The following is a 19,773-nucleotide window of genomic DNA, read 5'->3' on the forward strand; positions in this document are numbered from 1 at the left end:
CGATATCTCTTTCTAATTGGTCGGTACGCAAATCCTTATCAGTGATTGGAGGAATGTTGCTGTCAATCATAGGATCCGCCCCCTGAGTTCATGACTGGTACTGTCAGGAGCTGAGGTCAAGAGAAATAAGCATGGCCGCTTTGTTTAGAGGGTATCGGAATTTTTATAAAAGAAGCAATAACCATGTGGAGCTCACTTTGGGTATGTTGTTTCCTCATTAATTATCCATTGACAGACCAAGGGGGTTAAAGCACCGCTAATGTTATTGCAAAGAGCAGTATGGAAATGTTTTTTTTCCATCTGTTTTGTTTGTCAGTCTGCAAAATATGTGAATATGTATAAAGTATGCTTGGACATATATGTCAAAGCATATAAACAAACATTGTGCACAATAAGCAAGTCACTGTTTACTTTTTGAGGTTCAGAAATGTTGTGCAATGCATCTGGTGTTTTGGAGCTCATAGGTTACACTACAGTTAAAAAAAACTGTTTCAGCTGCAAACTATAAGCTAAATAATCAAATAAACTGTGTTATCAAATTAAATACACGTCCTAGCCTTCTCACCAGGTTCAGCTTTTGTCACCTCATTTAGTCATTTTAAATGTTTATTTTGTCTATATCAGTTTTTCTCTTAGAGTTCAGTTAGAGTTTTTCTTTAAACATCTGGATCTGTAAGGATATGAAGGTCTTTATAAGCAAATGATATTGAGGGTTAAGAAATCTTGCAAAGACTTCTCAATAGTGCTCACTGTGTTATTCCATGTATTCGATGTTATACTGACATTGATTTTTTACAAAATTGCTCCAGTGAATCTCTGTTTTATAGACATGATAGGCTAAAAAAATCTTCTGTTGCCAGTTTTCAGTGCACTCTTTGACTATCATAGCTTTCTGTGTCTATAGGGAGGATTTTATTTTACTGTAATTTATGATTTCTGTCTGTGTGTGGTTTTTCAGTATCCTGTAGATCAATGGCTTCCAAGACCCCAGTGGGTTTTATTGGACTGGGTAACATGGGGACACCTATGGCTAGAAACTTACTGAAGCATGGGTATCCTGTCATTGCTACTGATGTCTTCCCAGAGTCTTTCAAGGAGCTTCAGGACTCAGGAGCACAGGTATAAGTATCTGTTTCTCAAACAATGCGCTAAAACAAAACCTATCACCATCTTTCCTACATCTAGACTGTACAGTTCTGTGAATGAGGCTGTGCAAATAATTACCCTTGCTTGTCCTCCCAGATCCTGGATTGCCCTGCTGAAGTGGCTGATAAAGCTGACCGCATCATCACCATGCTACCGTCCAGCCCCAACGTCATTGAGGTTTACACAGGACCCAATGGCATACTTAAGTAAGTCCTTTCACATTAAACTCTCAACAGTGTTAAATTCGATACTGACTGAATTTTAACATATTGGAGAAACTGTTGTCTTACATTACCAATATGTGTCTAAATTGGATATAAATCTGCACAGTATGTGTCTGTATTATTTATAGCGATTAAGAATAGTTCAAGATTAAGGAGTTTCCACTGACTGTATGATTAGTACAAGTCTGGGCTTAATCTAGTAGTTCTTTGAAATCTTCCTTAATTCCAAGAAATTCTGGTCTGTAGAAGGCAAATTTACAGACCCCAAACTTTTGAATGGTAGTATATAGTGCATTCATCATTTTTTCCAAATGAGATTAAATGAACTAATTTTGCATAATGTTTATTGAATATACAGTATATTATACAGCAATTTTAAATGTTTTATTGTTTACCTGCATGGCATGTTACCATTAACAAACATCAAAGAAGCATGTGCATGCAAATGTGTATAAAACATAGGCCATAGTAACTGTTCTGTTTGATTTTGCACTCTTCTTTAAGGAAGGTAAAAAAAGGCACTCTTCTGATTGACTCCAGCACCATCGACCCTGCAGTGTCCAAAGAGATGGCCGTTGCTGCTGAGAAGATGGGAGCAGTGTTCATGGATGCTCCGGTGTCAGGAGGTATGACCGACCTGAAAACAACCTCTAAACACCATCTACGTTATAGGCGCTCAGTTTGATTGACAGGATCACATTGTTTAGATTTCTTGGAAGTGCTCACTGTGGAGATGCAATTACAGTGTTATGTGTTGTTTAATGACTGAACTGTGTTCTCACTAAGGCTTTTATTGTGGTCAGTAGGTTCACAGATGTGCTGAACGTGTCTCGGATTGTCAGTTTTAATTTTGTACTCATTTTAATTTCCTGTACCTATAGTAGCTTGTTCTTATGGCTAATGCTCTACTCGCAGATAAGTTAGATATTGCAACACAAACTCTAGATGTTTAAATTCTGTCATTTCTGTTTTTTTAATTTGGTTAAATTTATATGGAAATGTTAGTTCCTTTTAATGCACATTAATGATTGAATTTAGGTTTGTACTTGTTTACCTTAGTGTCAGAATAGCAGAATAATTTCCTGTAGAGTTAATTGAGACAAAGAAACCTACAATTATACAGAAACACAAACACACTCCCGTTATATTATGCAGATTCTCTGGGAAGGCTCTGTGACAGGGCCTTTAATGGCCTGAGCCGTTATGGAGGACAGCGCTGTCAGTAGCTTTCACTTTGATGGAGCCGTAATGTTGGCTCTCCCAGTCCAGGGCCTTTCATGTAGATAAAAGGCCATAAAGAGCTGAGAAACTGCCCTGGACAAGCACATGTTTAAGATGCACATCTTGTGTGAGTGGGGAAACTCCTCAGGCATTAAAGGTTTGCTGGATGTATGTTTACTGATTGGCGTCTGAAGTGCAGACAAGATTTTAAAGAGCCTGTGTGTGGACTAGGCTATAAAAAAGTGAATGGGTGTATGTTCTCAAGCCCTTGGACTAGACTGTGATCTAATCCTTCTTTAAGATCTTAGCGGTGAGGATTTACCATTTTCCTCAGATTATATCCTTTCCTTTTGGAGTTGAGACTTGTAACAAAAACTTTTTTGGGAAAAAAGATCATAATGCAAAAAAAGCCCAAAATGTATTTGAGATTTAAAGAAATACTTCACCCAAAAACAAAAATGTTATTATTCACTCAGCCTTTGCCATTCCGAACCATTATGATTTTTTCCCCCTATGGATTTTATTTTTATTTTTTAAAGATTAATTTGCTCACTCTTTTCAATATAATGAGAGTGAATGAGGACTAAAAAGCACAAAGGTGACAAAAATATGTATAAAACTTGTGCACTTTATTCCAAGTCCTTGGAAACCATAAAATAGCTTGTTGTGGAGAAATGGCCAAAATTTAAGTCATTATTAATTTATTTATTCAGTATTTCTTTTTTTTTTCCCCAGGGCCTGTTTATTGCTATTGTACAGACAAGAGCAAATTCAATTTTAGAATGAATTATCCCTTTAAAACTTTTTGGGAGGGCAAATTTGGGGATTATTTTATTTTATTTTTGCAAAAAGTTATTGTTACAAGTCCAAGGCCAATTCATTTGGCAAAAAAGCCAAAGTCAGGTCAGATGTATTTTATAGACTCCATTAAAAGTAATAACAAATAAAAAAAACACAACACTAAAAATAGGATGAAGCAGTCAACATTGAATAAATCCAAACACAGTACACGAAAACAATAGATAATGACCTCTACATTAAGAGAGAGTTTATATTTATCAGTTGTGTGGGGCAACAGGTAGTTTTTCGTAGCCCAAATTATGCAATTTTTATCAGGTCTATGGGGAGCATTTATCAGACCACATTACAAAACCCAGCAGCACTAGTACTTAAATAAACAGTGTGTCCAGAAGGTGGCACTCCAGCTATCATGACGCCATTGTGTCTCTTCCCAGCAATCTCCCATCTCCTGTCCTCTCACATAAGCTCTCTGTTGTGGAAAGGAGAATTTGCATGTGTGTGAGATCATGTTGTATTTTTTTCAAGCTGATTTTCTTTTGATATAAATTTATACTCTCGGTTTTGTGTTTCTCTCTCTGTGCGTCACTAAGGTTTGGCACATCAGACTGTGTTTCTCAAATAATACATTCATAAAATGACGAACAAACTCTCTGTCTCTCTCTCTCTCTCTTTTTCGCTCTCTTTGTCTTTTTTTTTTGCGTAGATTTGTAATAAACTTAAAGGCACAAACCTCACTGTCTGCTGTTGCAGAATTGGACCCACAACAAACCCTGGCTAGCGTCACACGCTCTGAAACGTGGGGTGTGCGGCCATTGCCGCGTCTAACAAGTGCTTGGCTAGTTAACAATAATTACCCACATTCCTCGGTTTTTGCTGAGATTGCGGCCACACTGTTCCTCACTCTCACTATGCAGCTCACGGTGGGAAAACTTCGACTTTCTGTGCGAGAGAGCATTTGTGTCACAGTTTTGTGTGTGGTGGGACTGGGTTAGATCTGGTTTTGTTGGGCCGTGTTGGTGCATTGCTCTCACGGTGTCTTAACCTCAAGTCAGAGCGGTATTTACTAATGTACGTAACTCATAATGTACATTTTTCTAACGTGGTCACTTGCCATATTTGCTTTAAACAGTTAAACTCCCCTTTGTTTTCCTTGACTTAATTTTAGGCCATTTCTGAATGTGTGAAATTATCTTCTTTTCTTCTCTCCTCTCATTTATTATCACTGATCTAACAGCCTGCATGCATGAGCCGTCTCGATGGAACAGCCTTCACCCTGCCTTCACCCATCAGGCCCATATGTAGATCAGCGCTAATAAAGGAGAAAATGATAATCTCTGGCTTTCAGATGGTTCTTTCCAAATAGATTAGAAGTTGAAAGTGAAATATTTCTGTGTCAAGTCCCTTGCGTGACCAAAAAGGCTTAAAAAGAATATTTAGATTTTATTATTAAATGATTGCTTTAGTCAGATCAGTTTTGACTATTAAATATTATTGGGCTTTTTTCATCCGTTTTCTTACATTTTCATACTTAGCAATGATGTCTCATGCCTAAAAGTTTATTGTAGGTATATCTATGCCAATTTTATTAATATACTGAAAATTAACATACGTATTATGTTAATTTTACAAACTATTATTATGGCATATATAATAATAAAAAGGTCTGCCATTTTTTTAAATATATCCTTATTTTACTTTTAATAACAACCATTTACAACAATGGACAAAATGTTCTCTTATTACATAATAAATCAGAAATTAGTTGCCAATCCATACAACTAATAAAACATAAACTGATTTATATAATATATGTAATAAATTCAGTTTCTGTCTGATTCCTTTCAGAATTATTTTATTATGATTATTATTTTATTATTTATTATTTTTTCATTTACATATATATATAAAATGTGTGTGTGTATATATATGTATATATTTGGGGGTTATTATTATTATTATTATTATTATAGGGGCTGCCAAAATGTACTAGTTTTTAATAAATTACTTTATAATGAATTGGTAAAATATTTTAAAAATAATAAGCTTTTTCTCGACAGATTCATAAACTGATACACATACACACACATATATATATACAGTGGGGCAAAAAAGTATTTAGTCAGCCACCAATTGTGCAAGTTCTCCCACTTAAAAAGATGAGAGAGGCCTGTAATTTTCATCATAGGTATACCTCAACTATGAGAGACAAAATGAGAAAAAAAAATCCAGAAAATCACATTGTAGGATTTTTAAAGAATTTATTTGCAAATTATGGTGGAAAATAAGTATTTGGTCAATAACAAAATTTCATCTCAATACTTTGTTATATACACTTTGTTGGCAATGACAGAGGTCACATAGTTGAGGTATACCTATGATGAAAATTACAGGCCTCTCTCATCTTTTTAAGTGGGAGAACTTGCACAATTGGTGGCTGACTAAATACTTTTTTCCCCCACTGTATATATATATATAAATAATTTCAAATGTGTTTATAATGGAATAACCTTTTGAACCAAGTTTCAGCATAAATAGCATGATAAATAATAAATATGTGTGAATCTGATAAGAGTTTTCATGTTTTATAGCTGCAGTGTTAATGAAGTCAGTTACATTGTTAGCTGATAGCATTAGCATTTCTCACTCATAACTAGCTTGGCTATCCTGATGGGACAGCAGATGCCCCTTCACAATAGAAAATCTGGGTTTTAGATTGACCCGTGATAAATAATAAATATGTGTGAATCTGATAAGAGTTTTCATGTTTTATAGCTGCAGTGTTAATGAAGTCAGTTACATTGTTAGCTGATAGCATTAGCATTTCTCACTCATAACTGTAGCTTGGCTATCCTGATGGGACAGCAGATGCCCCTTCACAATAGAAAATCTGGGTTTTAGATTGACCCGAAACAAGATCACTCATGGAGAGGTGGGACCCCAGATATGTCCTAATGTAGATCAGCTTTCCCTGTGCTGTTTTTGGACGCTATGAGCGCGCTCATTAATATCTCTGCCCTCTGTCGGCCGGAGCAGAAGGGGGAGGAAGAGACTGCCTGATAGATAGGTGAGTGACAGAGGAATTAGCATAACAAGATCCTCGCTGGGAAGGCCATGGACTGGGAGATGTGTGTGAAGGGGGTGGACGTTGTCTGTCCTGAACTCCAGATGGAAACAGACCCATAGCAGCTGTCTAGCCGGGACTTTTATAGCAATGTGTGTGTGTGTGTGTGTTTGTTTGTTTATGATGTTGAGTCTGACCAGGAAAGAATGATCAGATATTATGATATAATGCGATTTAAAGACTTCAAATTAAGATTTTAAGACCTGTTTTTTAATGTCTATATAGTCTGAAGTGTAAATGATAGCTGCACTAAGAAGTGAATGAAAAGCTGTCTATCATTTTCCAGTGTCATCTGGTATGCACTTATGCCCCCTGTCGAGGAGCTGTCATTCAAAACCCCCCTCTCCCACTTTAAACAGTCACTGTGGCTCCCAAAATTGTGTGTGTTTGTGTGTAAATGTGTGTACCCATCATCCACAAGATGAGTGTTGTTAAGCAGCTTTTAAGTCCTCAATTATGGATAATTTTAAAATGCTGATGATGGTGCTATTCAAGGAACATGTGTGCATGTGTGAAGAGCCGCTAATCAGCATCCTTAGGAGCCGATATACTGATGGCTCCTGGCCTGGGGGATCATTGATTCCAGATCATTCTTCACTTGTTGTCCACACTCAAAGGAACCATGCGGGTGAGGATGGGGGTGACGATGGCGGTGATTAAAAATCCTACTTATCTGAATGATGAAGATAATATGTGCAAGACTCTCTTGTGACCGTGTGAAGGTTTGCGTTTGTTTGTGTGTGGCGGCTCGTAAACTCTTTTGCCTCTGTGAACCTGTCAGTACGCCACATTAGGGCTGCTGGCGTAGAAACTATTAATCTGTGTGAAGTTCTCATGTGTGTGTGTGTTTTTATATATGCAGAAAGAAGTGTATTAAGTTTGCTTGGTGTTTTAATTTGTCTGAGAAAATATCTCCTTTTGGTCGTAATTATAGGTTTAGCCACATGAAGCTAGTAAATATGTTTGTTCCTGTTACGCTAGTAAGAATATTCCCATTGCATCAAAAGGCAAAAAAAGTTTCTTAAAGGCACAGTTCATCCAAAAATGAAATCTCTGCCATCGTTTGCTCACTCATAGCGTGTATGGCTTATTTTTCTTCTGTGAAACACAAAAGAAGATCATTTTGAAAAATGTGTCAGTAGGGCTGTATGAATTAATTGGAAAAAAACCCAGAAATTGTTATTATGGCTTAGTGCGATTATCTAATTGCAAAGGTTGTGATTTAATTAAGTATATACATGTGACATGTGAAGCGCCGTGCTGTGTTCGTTTACACGCAAGCAGCTCATGATACAGTAAATGCTGCTCCTCCAAATCTTCATCTCTGCATCTTCTCTGAGTTTAGATCGCTTATGATGTGCATAGGACACAGTTGCACCAATGGTTTTCTCAAACTTGTAACTAGAATCTTATAAACCAACTGTTGCCAACAAAACAGAAGCTTTATGGTCTCTCTGCGTTTTAAATACAATACACATATTTAAAGTCATAAATATTATTATTATTATTATTGTAATTTTACAGTTGTACACTCTTAAAAATAAAGGTGCTTCAAAAGGTTCTTCAAGCGATGCCATAGAAGAACCATTTTTGGTTCCACAAAGAACCATTCAGTCAAAGGTTCTTTAAAGAACCATCTCTTTCTTACCTTTTTGTAATCTGAAGAACATTCTTTCGTCACAAAGAACCTTTTGTGAAACAGAAAGGTTCTTCAGATGTTAAAGGTTCTTTATGGAACCATTTAGACAAAAAAGTTCTTCTATGGCATCGTGAAGCACCTTTATTTTTAAGAGTGTACTGTAAAATAAATTATTATTAGCATTATTACAATAACTATTACAATAGTAAGATTTCTTATTTTGTAGTAGTAATTATTTATTATTATTATTTTTTTTGTATTTACCTGGAGAGTTTTTTTTATCAAGCTTTAAATCGCAATCTTAAAATCACAATTAATGGTAGCATATTTATAATCAAAATTATGACAGTTAGATTTTCCCCTAGATTGTGAAGCTTTATGTGTGTTTTTTTTGGTCTGTTGAGTGTTGTTTTTGACCCGCATTGAATTTTATTGGACAAAAACATCTTATTGTTTTTAACAAATATCTTATTTTGTGTTTCACAGAAGAAAGTAAGTCATACAGTTTTGGAACAACATGAGGGCAAGTAAATTATGAAAGAATTTTCGTTTTTAGGTGATTTCTGTAAATTTTCAGTGTAGCATGAGAAAACTAAAATGCCTCATCCTGAGTTTAAGGAGTTTAGGTGGCATGAACACTGTATGCATTTACTGGCCTGATTATCCAATATGGACAAATATAGCTTTGATCGTAAACCAAATGAATCATTGACATCCTCTGATATAGTGCCTATTTTATCGAGATTTGCCTAATGTTTTTACAGCAGTGTTTCTGGTATTGGAAACACAATAAGAACGGTTCCTAGAATGTTCTCTCGAGATCTCTTTAATGCCCTGCCAGCGCAGTCATTTAGAGAGACAATCGCTTTCAAATCCCTATTGTCTGTTTGCGATCAATGTTGGTCTTTTTACAGTCAAAAAGAAAGTTATTGATCAGCTTAGGAGGATAGCTGATAGATCGCAAAAAAGGACAAGTGAGTTTGTGTATGCATCTGGTAGGGAGGGCTGAAAAAAAACTGATTTCGTCAAGAGTCTTTATTACTGTCAGCAGTTCTATAGGCTTGTAGAAAGACGACAAGAGGTTTGCATGGGGTTTTTATTTACACACAATAAAGGCTCTGAGATCTACATGCTCGATGAGGTGGTTTAAGCTCCACCGTCTCGCTTTGCCTGGGAAAAGAGGCTCATATCCACAAATGTAGTTTAATGTAATGTTGCCACTAATGAAACGTTTCGGTGATTTAAAAAGCTCTTACAACCTTAAGTGGCTTTTACTGAGTGTTTAAGATGCTGGAAAGAGAGTTTGTGGTACCTCCGCAAACAACTGCGTACATCTCCATCAGAGTTCACGTCCATGTGGGTTTCTTCATTATATTTTTGCTGTTATAGATTTAGTCTTTTAATCTAATGTAGATTTGATTTTGTACTTGTTTATTGAGTAGTTTAGCCATCCTGATTTGGGTTTTCAACTACTAATAAGAGCTACTCAGGTCAGCTTAACACGTTTTACCTTTTTTAAACCCATTTCACACATTTTTGTGCAAAAATTGTGGAAATGGAGTAGATTTAGATTAGATAAGATTAGGCCTAATGATAAGTGTGGGATCATCAGTTTTTTGTTTTTTTTTTGCAATGATAACTTTTATATCTCTTATTAAATGATTTAATAAATACACAAATACATTAAAATGTAACCTAAATATAAATTTCAGTTGACATTATTTTATTATTTCTCAATATGAAAACTAACATTGCCTGAGACAAATATATTGGTCGCAGAATGCTGCATTTGACCAATTAGAATCATCTTTTGATTTTTGTATGTTTTTTTTTATACTTTGGCCCTGTCTGCATTTTCATATTGCTCTTGCATTAACTTTCCATGCATTACTATTAGCATTGTAAATGTGTTTAAGTGACGTCTTCATTAAATGTGATAAACCAGTTTAATTTAAAAAGTGTGCAAATTGTTTTTTTAAGTAAAACTGCAAGTTAATGCTTGTTTATAGATAAACGAAACACACAAGCACATACACGTTTATTCTTCGAGATGCTATGTAGCGTAAGGGAAATTACAGACGTGCTGAGCTAATGAGAGAATTATTGATGACGGATGAGTATAGCTAAAATCAATACAGGGGAAGTCATAAAGTCTCTCTTTTCCTTTCTCTCTCTCTCTCTCTCTCTCTCACTCTTTCTTAATCTCTGTTTCACTCGATCTATCTTGCATCAGCTCTTTTCTCGTAGTCTTTAATAATTAACTTCAACATTATTAGCTTCTCAGTATAAACAGCCTATTCATTAGTGTTGACACACACAAACAGACCACTCACCTCAAAGCACATGCTTTTTTTCTAGCTCATATTGTATCCAGTGTGTAATATAAATTGGATCGTGTTTGTATGTTTATTTATGTGGATATTAGGGATTTCAGTGCAGCAGATGAGGTTTTAGTCTTTTAAAAAATCTGGCCAATTTTATTGTTTTAATTGCATTCTAATCGGGCAAATCCCCGGACACACATATCTGTGTCAGCAGCATTAAAAGCACCCCTCCCATGTAGAACATGGCACGCTTTAACGTGATTGGCCACGCTTGGTCCTCTTCAGGCGTGGCGCTTAATTGAACATGATAAAGTGTAAAGTTAATTACCCCTTAGAGCTGTCACTCATACCCCAGGGGGCGTGTTCACTTAGGGGGAGGAGTGTCGCTTTAGGCACAGCTGTCATACGCAAGTCTGTGTGTTTGTGGGGAGGAGGACAATGGGTCCTTGTCCTCAGAGAGTTGTGAAGGATGATTTGGACAATCGGCTTTTAAAGGCAAACACTCAAATGTTGTCCCGCTGGTGCCAGACAGCTTATTAATACCCTCCTCTGCCCCAAAACACACACACAAACACACACATTGTTAACTAAATCCTGACCTGCTTAAGGTAAATAATATTTTTTTTATAATGCTCCTCAGCTGTATAATAATTGTAAAGAGGAAATGATGATAACATCATTAAAAAAAAACTTTGGATCTTTGAACATGTAATATGCTAGTAAAATTGTTTTGTTGTTGCTGTTGTTGTTGTTGTACCATGTTGACATTTGCCATAATACACTTTGAACTACTTTGGAGTAAGATGTAAATACCATAAATTAATATGGTGTTAGATTTATTTTATTTTTTAGTACTTTGACATAACCATCTTGATGCCATCATTATAATGGTACCACCACAGCACTTACAAATATACACACTGAAAACTGACATTTAGTGATTCTGAGTACATTTGCAATGATTTTTAAAGTCATGACTGTGTTCTTTTCAGGTGTTGGTGCAGCCGGTCTGGCTAAACTCACCTTCATGGTGGGTGGAGTCGAGGAGGAATTTAATGCTGCTCAGGAGCTACTCACCTGTATGGGAGCAAATGTAGTGTACTGTGGCCAAGTGGGAAGTGGACAGGTAAATACACACAAACATGAATGTCCTTTAGCCTGTAATCAATTATACATTGTAGTAAAGAGATGGTGTCGTCAATGGAACTTCAAAATCCCCTTTCACAGAGATTCTAGGAAAAAAATGTGATAATTTGTCCCAGGATCGTTTGAGTTTGGTACATTCACACTTACAGTGATTTTCTGGAATCTGTGTGTGCGTTCATACACATCACATTAAGATCGGTTAGGGCTAGAAGGGATACAGCTATGGCCGCCAGAGCTTAATGGGTATGCGCACATCAATATTTCGTAATTTTTGACACTCGGAACAACAGTAATTACTGTATTTGCATTATTGTAAGGGATAGGTATAGGGCTGGGGTAGGATGTAGTCATTAATAAAACAGAATGTGATAGCAAATTTACTTTATTGTTATTTTCTGGCCATAGCTGTATCCCTTTTAGCCACAACCGTAAAGATGCCATAAACGTACGTTAGTCAGTCAAGTCACCGTTATTTATACAGCGCTTTTTATAATGCAGATTGTGTCAAAGTAGCTTTACAGTATTAAAAAAGGGAAATAGTGTGTTAAAATAGTGTGCCGTTCTCCTCTGGCCAGACTTGACCAGCAGTTTATTTCTAGGTTGCAACAAAGTCAGATTGTGCAGAGGACGTCACATCCCGTTACATCGGGATGTGATGTTTAATGTGACTTGTACCGTTCCACTAAGCTGGAACTATCTCAGCTTCAGCGCGGATAGTGAGGAGCTCCCTTGTCAGTTCCTTTACAGTTTGCAGAGATTTTTTTTTGTTGTGATTGTTGATCTGCATTTAATTCTCCCGGTCAAAGAATCGCACGTCGTTGTGATGACACGCGCATCCTCACTACGACACATTCTCTACGGCATTGGTTCTTCCTTTTGTTCACACAGGGCTCAATCCAGGACTGATACCAGTAATGTTACTAGGTCCCCATCCCAGGACGTGTCTGCGTTCACACAGAAGGCACTCGTTCGATTTTATGGCATTTTTCCGGGATCAACACTCTGTGTGAAAGGGGTTAAAGACTTCACTTTTTTTTTGCAATCATACCATGTTCTAAAATGCCCAAGATAGTGTTTTTTTTCAGTATGCTCTGTTAGAACACATTAATAGATATTGTTGTCTGTTAATGGGCTCATATTCCTCCTATAATTTTCATATTTAGATTTTTCAGGTCAATTTTATCACCCTTTGATACAATCCATGCTGAAATGGGCCACAAAATCTGTTAAGATCGGTCTAAAATGATCAAAGCTCGTTAAAAAGTTAACTTTTGCAGCGCATTTTAAATACTACTTTTCCTCATTTTGTTTTTATATTATTAGTTTTTCTGCCATTTCAGAATAAAAGCATGATAAGCATCTATCCTGTGTCAAGTGTCTGAAGTGCCTTTGACACTAGTAGGTGACAGCAAGTGTCTTTGACGTGTAAATGTAATGTGTTGATTTGCTCATCTGTTATGTCAAAGTTGCTGTAGCTTTGTTATCATAAATGCTCATTTTTAACCCACTAAGTTCTGAAAGTTACAGTATGTATTTATAGTATCCTAAAAAGATTTGGTTATTCATGATATGACCTATTTAAGGAACACACTAAGCACTATGTGGTGCATAACAAATTCCTTATGTACTGTCGATAAAAGGTTACTGTAAAATCTTTAAATTAAATTACTTCTGTGGCTGAACTGATGTTTTGCAATTTTCTCTTTCAGGCAGCAAAAATCTGCAACAACATGCTGTTAGCAATTGGCATGATTGGTACAGCAGAGACCATGAACCTTGGAATTAGGTGAAGATGTTTGTTTGTTTGTGGTCACAGCAAAGGGCCTGAATACTTAGGACCATGTGATATTTCAGTTTTTCTTTTTTAATAAATCTGCAAAAATGTCAACAATTCTGTGTTTTTCTGTCAATATGGGGTGCTGTGTGTACATTAATGAGGAAAAAAATTTAACTTAAATGAGTGAAAAATTTAAGGGGGTCTGAATACTTTTCGTACCCACTGTATATGGTTTATGAGGACACAAATGTGTATAATGATGACATGGGTACTACAACATAAACATGGTTTATGAGGACACTTCCTGCAACCCCGTAAAACAAAAGGCTTAAAATGCCTACAAAACGGTGTTTTATGAAAATTAAAAATTGCCAGTAGTTTTCTGTAAGGGGTAGCTTTAGGTGTAGGGTTGGTGTAGGGCGATAGAAAATACAGTTTGTTTGTACAGTATAAAAACCATTATGCGTATGGAGAGTCCCCGTAAACCACAAATGCAAGTGTGTGTGTGAGAGTGAGAATGAGGCTGCTGCTCTAGCTCAAAAAATGAGAAAAAAGCATTAAAAAAGTAGTTAATATGTAGCCTGCTCTAGTTTCAAACTGCCACATGATTGCTTTGTATAAGAAAGACTGAAATGTAAAGGGGTCATGCCATGACTTGTTTATTATTTAAATAAGAAAAAAAAGTAGAATAAGGTTCACTCCACTTATTAGTACATACTGTATATTTGCAAAAAATATTTTCTTTTTATTTTGACCTTCTGTCTGAAAAGCTTTGTTTAGTGCCGTGGCTTTAACTGCTTTCACTGAAAATCTTGCTTTTAAATTTCATTTAATTTTTTCGGCTCATTCACTGTGCAACGTTTGACAACAGTGATGATAGACACTATTGAGTGTGTTGTAACTGATCATCATATGCTGTTTTTTTAAGATAAAATGAGTTAGTTCTTATTTCATTGTGTTTAAAAATATGTAGGCAATATCTTCTCTCTTCTTATTATTACTTCTTTTTTTAAATTTATGTTAAAGTGAGAAGAGGGGAAAATTATATTAGAGCGTATTGCTTGTCAGTGTTGCTTGCAAATACAGCTTAATTGGTTGGATTCAACAGATTAACATAGTCTTCATACATATGAGATATGTATTCATATTTGCTTGAATGCAGTCTCAGAATCTAGTGCACATGAAGCGATGTCATCCCTCTTCTCTGGGATATAAGGAGCGTGTAGGCATCTGCACATACTCATATGCACTTATACAGACTCATTTAGATGCCTTGGGTTCCTGGCTGTCATAAATCTCCCATGCTGCACTGCAGCCTGCCCTCTTATGCAGCAAACTGCACATAGAATGTAAAGAGGATGTGTGTTTGACTTATTTGAAGATATTATGATTTTCTCTTTCAACTGGAAAGTAAATGGGTGCTTGGGAGAAATAATTAATCTCTCACTAATGGAGAATTATCAGTAGTTTTTTCCACCTTTCCTGTAGTATCTTTTGTTCTTTCAGTTCTTACTTTCATTTTTACAACTTTTGTTGAATTTGCTACAAAATTGGGCCTAAAATGTAAAGGAAAAAATTTATGTATGTATGACATGTATTTATAATGATATACATAGATGTGTGTGTACTTTTATTCTTCATGTCTTTTGAAGCGAAAAGCTGCATTTTTAAGGGTTTTTTATCTTCATTAAGCTCATATAAATTTGAGCTTACACATTTTCCTGCCCTGTTGCCAAAATTGGGAACATCTACATTTGAAACATATTCAAATGAATTCAATTTCACAAACATTAAAAATTAAATCTGTTAGTTTGATCATTTATTTTGCAATACCTCAATCATTTTGCAATAACTCTGACAAGATTGTTTGCCATTAACACTACAAATTGTTTAATATATATATATATATATATATATATATTTACCAATTAATTCTTTAAAAATCCTACAATGTGATTTTCTGGATTTTTTTTTCTCATTTTGTCTCTCATAGTTGAGGTATACCTATGATGAAAATTACAGGCCTCTCTCATCTTTTTAAGTGGGAGAACTTGCACAATTGGTGGCTGACTAAATACTTTTTTGCCCCACTGTATATACATATATATATATGTATGTATATATATATTTTTTGAAATATAATGAGATTATTTACTTTTCTTCCCTAGCAGAATAACTTAAGTGAATAATGTTTACCGCAATAAATTCAAAATTGAGTTGCGATTATGTCGAGAAAGCTGTTTTAAAAGAGTAATGGGACACCAAATTGTACCCTCTTTGTTGAAAAAGACCCTTTTCTTAATTTTCTTCCCAATGAGTGCTGGAGAAAAAGTGTCCCCAATAGACAGTTATCACCCCTCTCGCTCTTTCTCTTTCTCTCTCTCTCTCTCTCTCTCTCTCTCCATCTATCTTCACTTATGCATGCATATGCTGCTGTCTACTCTTTAAAACCAGCAGCTACAACCGAGAATGAGCCAGATTTTTTTTTTTTTTACGATGCAACATACATACGATTGAGAGGCTTTGAAAGTTCATCCACCACACAAGCACCCTCACACACACAGCCTGTGTCAAGATGTTTAAAAAGATAATTGACATTTGGTAATAAACTCGTTTGTTGCCTCTTAAAGACATTAATAAAATTGTGGCCTGTGTGTGTTTGCTTATAAGACTATGTGTTTATAATCTTGAGAGCACCAGGGTTTGATGAAGATGAAATGAGAACAAGAAGCATAGTGTATAAACATAAGTCTTTAACAAAATGGGCCCCGTTCTAATTCAGTGATCAAACATCAAATGCCTCTAGTTTATTTCCTCCTTTCCTTTTTCTTTAACTGTAATTCACTCATCCTGTTTAACTAGACTCTCACATCTGTTTTCCTTTCCCTCGCTGCTGTGGTATTAACCTGCACACACTTCACACTCGATTTCATCAGCCAAATCTTCACAAGTATCCTTTGAAAGTGTCTCTTTCATGTAAATTTGATGTGTAAATGCTTTGGATAATATCCATAGGAGCAGAATGAGGGCTATACAAAATGACATTTAGAGTTTTAACAGTGAAGGCGCCTCCCCTTCACGCACACACACTCGTTTCTTGTGCCAAGAGAGTGATTTGTGCTGTAGCAGAGAAGCCAGGCTGCAGTTGAGGCGGTAACCTTTTCAGTCACTGACCCAGAACGTGTGTGTGTGTGTGTGTGTGTGTGTGTGTGTGTGTGTGTGTGTGTGAGCTGGGGGAAGGAGGGGACGATGTTGAACATATGTCACCGGTTGTCCCCAAGAGACACAGACATAAAGGGGGAAAGTAAGGGAACGAGAGAGAATGGGAGATTGATACGGGGTCAGTCAATGGGCTGTTTACAGACGTTAAACCCCCCAAAAACAACTGTCAAATGACAGCGCCGCTCACAAACACACACATTATTGAGATTAAATTTTCCAAAACAGTCTATAAAAACAGACCGTGTGGGATGAACGGATGGAATAATAGAAAGGGGAAAGAAATAGACTTTTTATGCACAGCCGTGTGTCCTTGTCTCTTAATTATTGCATAGACTTATAAAAGTCGTGGTGCGTGTGAGTGTATATGAAGGCGCGGCCCCCTGAATGAGAGACAGGTGGAGTTACTGTTTAACTGCCCTTAAACACTCATCATAGTTTAATAGACATAAAAAAGCTAAAAAGCACACTTTACTGTCTCACCACCGCTGCCGCTCCGGCGTGAGTGCGCACGCACACGCGTGTGTCGAGGCGCTCTTGATGTGGTCATATTTATGTTCTTGTTAAAGCAAGAGACGGCAGCTTTTTGCCCAGTTCCACATCATCCTCAGATTTCCCCTATTTTTCTCTCTTCTCTTCTCTTCTCTTCATCTTCCTTTTGTTTCAAAATGGCTTTTTGTCAACTGCCACCTAATTCTTTTTTGTCTCCGCAAATAGTGCTAGCTGACGTTTTTGTTTTTTATTAGTGGTGTTTGTGTCAGTAATGTGACTATTTTGTTCTAGCTATTGATTTATTGTAATATACAGGGAAAATGCTATTCATAAATAAAAATGCCATTGAAGTGTTTTTCTACTTTAAGCATAGTTTTAGTTTCTTATTAAATTTAACAGTTATTTAGATTTTTTAGGGGGCATGAAATCAGAAATGTCAGGGTGAGACGATTGTCCTGATATCATGATGAAAAAGAAAGTCATTCTTGACTACTCTCCTGATAAAATAGTTTGACAAAATTTCTGAATATTTTGTAGAAAAAAAATTAACAAAACTATATTTATTTGAAAAGGTCTTGTGTTTTCAGATAGTTTGACCGTTTGTCATAAGCCAAGTCTAGTTCAGATTTAAAAATGCCATGTTTAATGACTCCCCAAAAACATATTTAATATAATTATGTAATATAATAAATATTACTAATTAAGTAAAATTCATATATTCAAAAGTGGGTCCCACTTTATATTAGGTGGCCTTAACTACTATGCACTTACATTTAAATTAACCATTTGCACTTGTTGTGTACATACTTGTTTTTTAAAAATGCCTATCTGTAATTCATTTCAGTAATTACATTTATAATTACACTGTCCCATCCCTTACACCTTAACCCACCCTTAAACCTACCCAAACCACCAAACCTGTCCCTAACCTTACCCGTATTCCACCTCAATAGCAGCAGAAGTGTTTTGCAATACAATATGAACACAATAAGTACATTGTTCTTATTTTTTGATGTAAGTACATAGTAGTTAAGGCCACTTAATATAAAGTTGGCCCCAAAAGTGTTTTATAATGTATTCAGACTTTATCACTTATATTTAATATATTCAAATATTCATTATTTTCAAAGTGTAAGGAAAGTATGCTGTTATCTACAAGTTTTCTACAATACAAAATTAATACAATTTTTTCACAATTTTATTAATGTCTTTAAGAGGCAACAAATATCATAGTTTATTACCAAATATCATTTGAAGATTTAAAGGTGAGCTCTTTTGACTAAAAAACTAAACAACACCTAACTTGGCCCTAGCAACTATACACTTATCATCATGGCAGCAGCTTGCTTCAGAAAATGTCACAATCTTTCTGTTGTGTTTGCTGTCTTGTCAGTATTGTTCTATTATACTGTGTTATTTGGGTGCACATTCGTTTGTAAAGCAGCAAGGCCCATTTCACTCAGATCTACTTTAAATGCAGGACTGAAATCACCCTGGTTTCTCTTATAGGGGGACAGATTGGTGGGGGCGAGTTAATAAGACAGCTGCTTGTGTCAGAGTTTTATTACCCCTGCATTTGTGTGGGGGACAACAAGCGGGAGAGTGGAAAATGATGAACTGCAGCTCCTGTTAAATATCAATACTGTATTATCCCGGCCTGCTTTCCACTTAGGGATGATCTGGTCATGAGCCTAAAGGTCAGCACTCTGTCTGACCTCTGTCCTTTGACCTGTCTCTCTCCCTTTTGATCAGACTGGGTTTGGATCCAAAGCTGCTGGCGAAGATTCTGAACATGAGTTCAGGACAATGTTGGTCCAGTGACAAGTATAACCCCGTCCCAGGTGTCATGGAAGGAGTGCCTTCAGCAAATAACTACCAGGGAGGCTTTGGCACAAAGCTAATGGCTAAAGTAAGTGGAAGCATTCTTCTTTTGATCACATTTATGTATTTATTGACACCAAGTCTAAATGATTTTAAGGCGAAACTGTAAAAAAAAAACCTTGTGTTCTCAGGATCTTGGTTTTGCTCAGGATACGGCGACCAGTACCCATACCCCAATTCCTCTTGGTTCTTTGGCACACCAGATCTACCGTGCGATGTGCGCTCGTGGCTACTCTAACAAAGACTTTTCCTCCGTCTTCCAGTTTTTACGAGAGGAGGGGGTGTAGTAGGTCCATTGGAAGTGACCCTGACTCTATGTGAGAAACGGACATTATGACTGGGCCAATGTATTATTGATATGCATGTGCGTATATTTTCAAAGGGATGTTACAGGTATGTTAAAGCTAATGAGTGAAACTAGCATTGAGAGTCCGATGCCTCTCTTAGGTTGTTGTCAGATTTTGACATTCAAAACTTTGCAGAGCCATTTTTAACTATGACCAGTTCAAACTGTTACTCAAGCTTGCTTACTTCACACATTTACCTGCAAATGTTTACAGTCATTATTTTCCACTTTGAGCCAGTAATTTGAGCCAATATTGATTTTAGGTCCTGATCAGACGCTGCTAGAAATGTTTATGGATCCATATGACATACCTCATCTGTTTCAGTTGTGCTTAAACTGAATCATTACATTAAAAGAATAGTTCACCTAGAAATGAAAAAAATGCTGAAAATTTACTATCCCTCAGGCCATCCAAGATGCAGATGAGTTTGTTTTT

The 19,773-nt window shown here is 36.2% G+C and overlaps 1 protein-coding gene across 1 annotated transcript; it reads left to right on the forward strand.

Moving 5' to 3' along the window:
• The first annotated feature begins 82 nt into the window (after positions 1-82).
• On the forward strand, positions 83-19,745 carry LOC107592003 (3-hydroxyisobutyrate dehydrogenase, mitochondrial-like). The gene is made up of 8 exons (XM_016281329.1): positions 83-201; positions 959-1,119; positions 1,243-1,352; positions 1,875-1,996; positions 11,469-11,602; positions 13,332-13,408; positions 18,863-19,019; positions 19,123-19,745. The coding sequence occupies exons 1-8, from the start codon at positions 132-134 to the stop codon at positions 19,276-19,278; spliced, it is 987 nt and encodes a 328-aa protein (XP_016136815.1). The 5' UTR covers positions 83-131; the 3' UTR covers positions 19,279-19,745.
• The last annotated feature ends 28 nt before the right edge of the window (positions 19,746-19,773 follow it).

This window comes from Sinocyclocheilus grahami, unplaced genomic scaffold (genome assembly GCF_001515645.1).
Source record: "Sinocyclocheilus grahami isolate Dianchi unplaced genomic scaffold, SAMN03320097.WGS_v1.1 scaffold149.1, whole genome shotgun sequence".
Lineage (NCBI taxonomy): Eukaryota > Metazoa > Chordata > Actinopteri > Cypriniformes > Cyprinidae > Sinocyclocheilus > Sinocyclocheilus grahami.

What these genes read in the sequence shown, in the direction of transcription:
- LOC107592003 (XM_016281329.1), top strand. Translation starts at nt 132, where the DNA reads ATGGCCGCTTTGTTTAGAGGGTATCGGAATTTTTATAAAAGAAGCAAT. An exon ending in TTCAGGACTCAGGAGCACAG is followed by an intron (nt 1,120 to 1,242) that starts GTATAAGTATCT and finishes TTGTCCTCCCAG; the next exon opens with ATCCTGGATTGCCCTGCTGA. An exon ending in GCCAAGTGGGAAGTGGACAG is followed by an intron (nt 11,603 to 13,331) that starts GTAAATACACAC and finishes TTTCTCTTTCAG; the next exon opens with GCAGCAAAAATCTGCAACAA.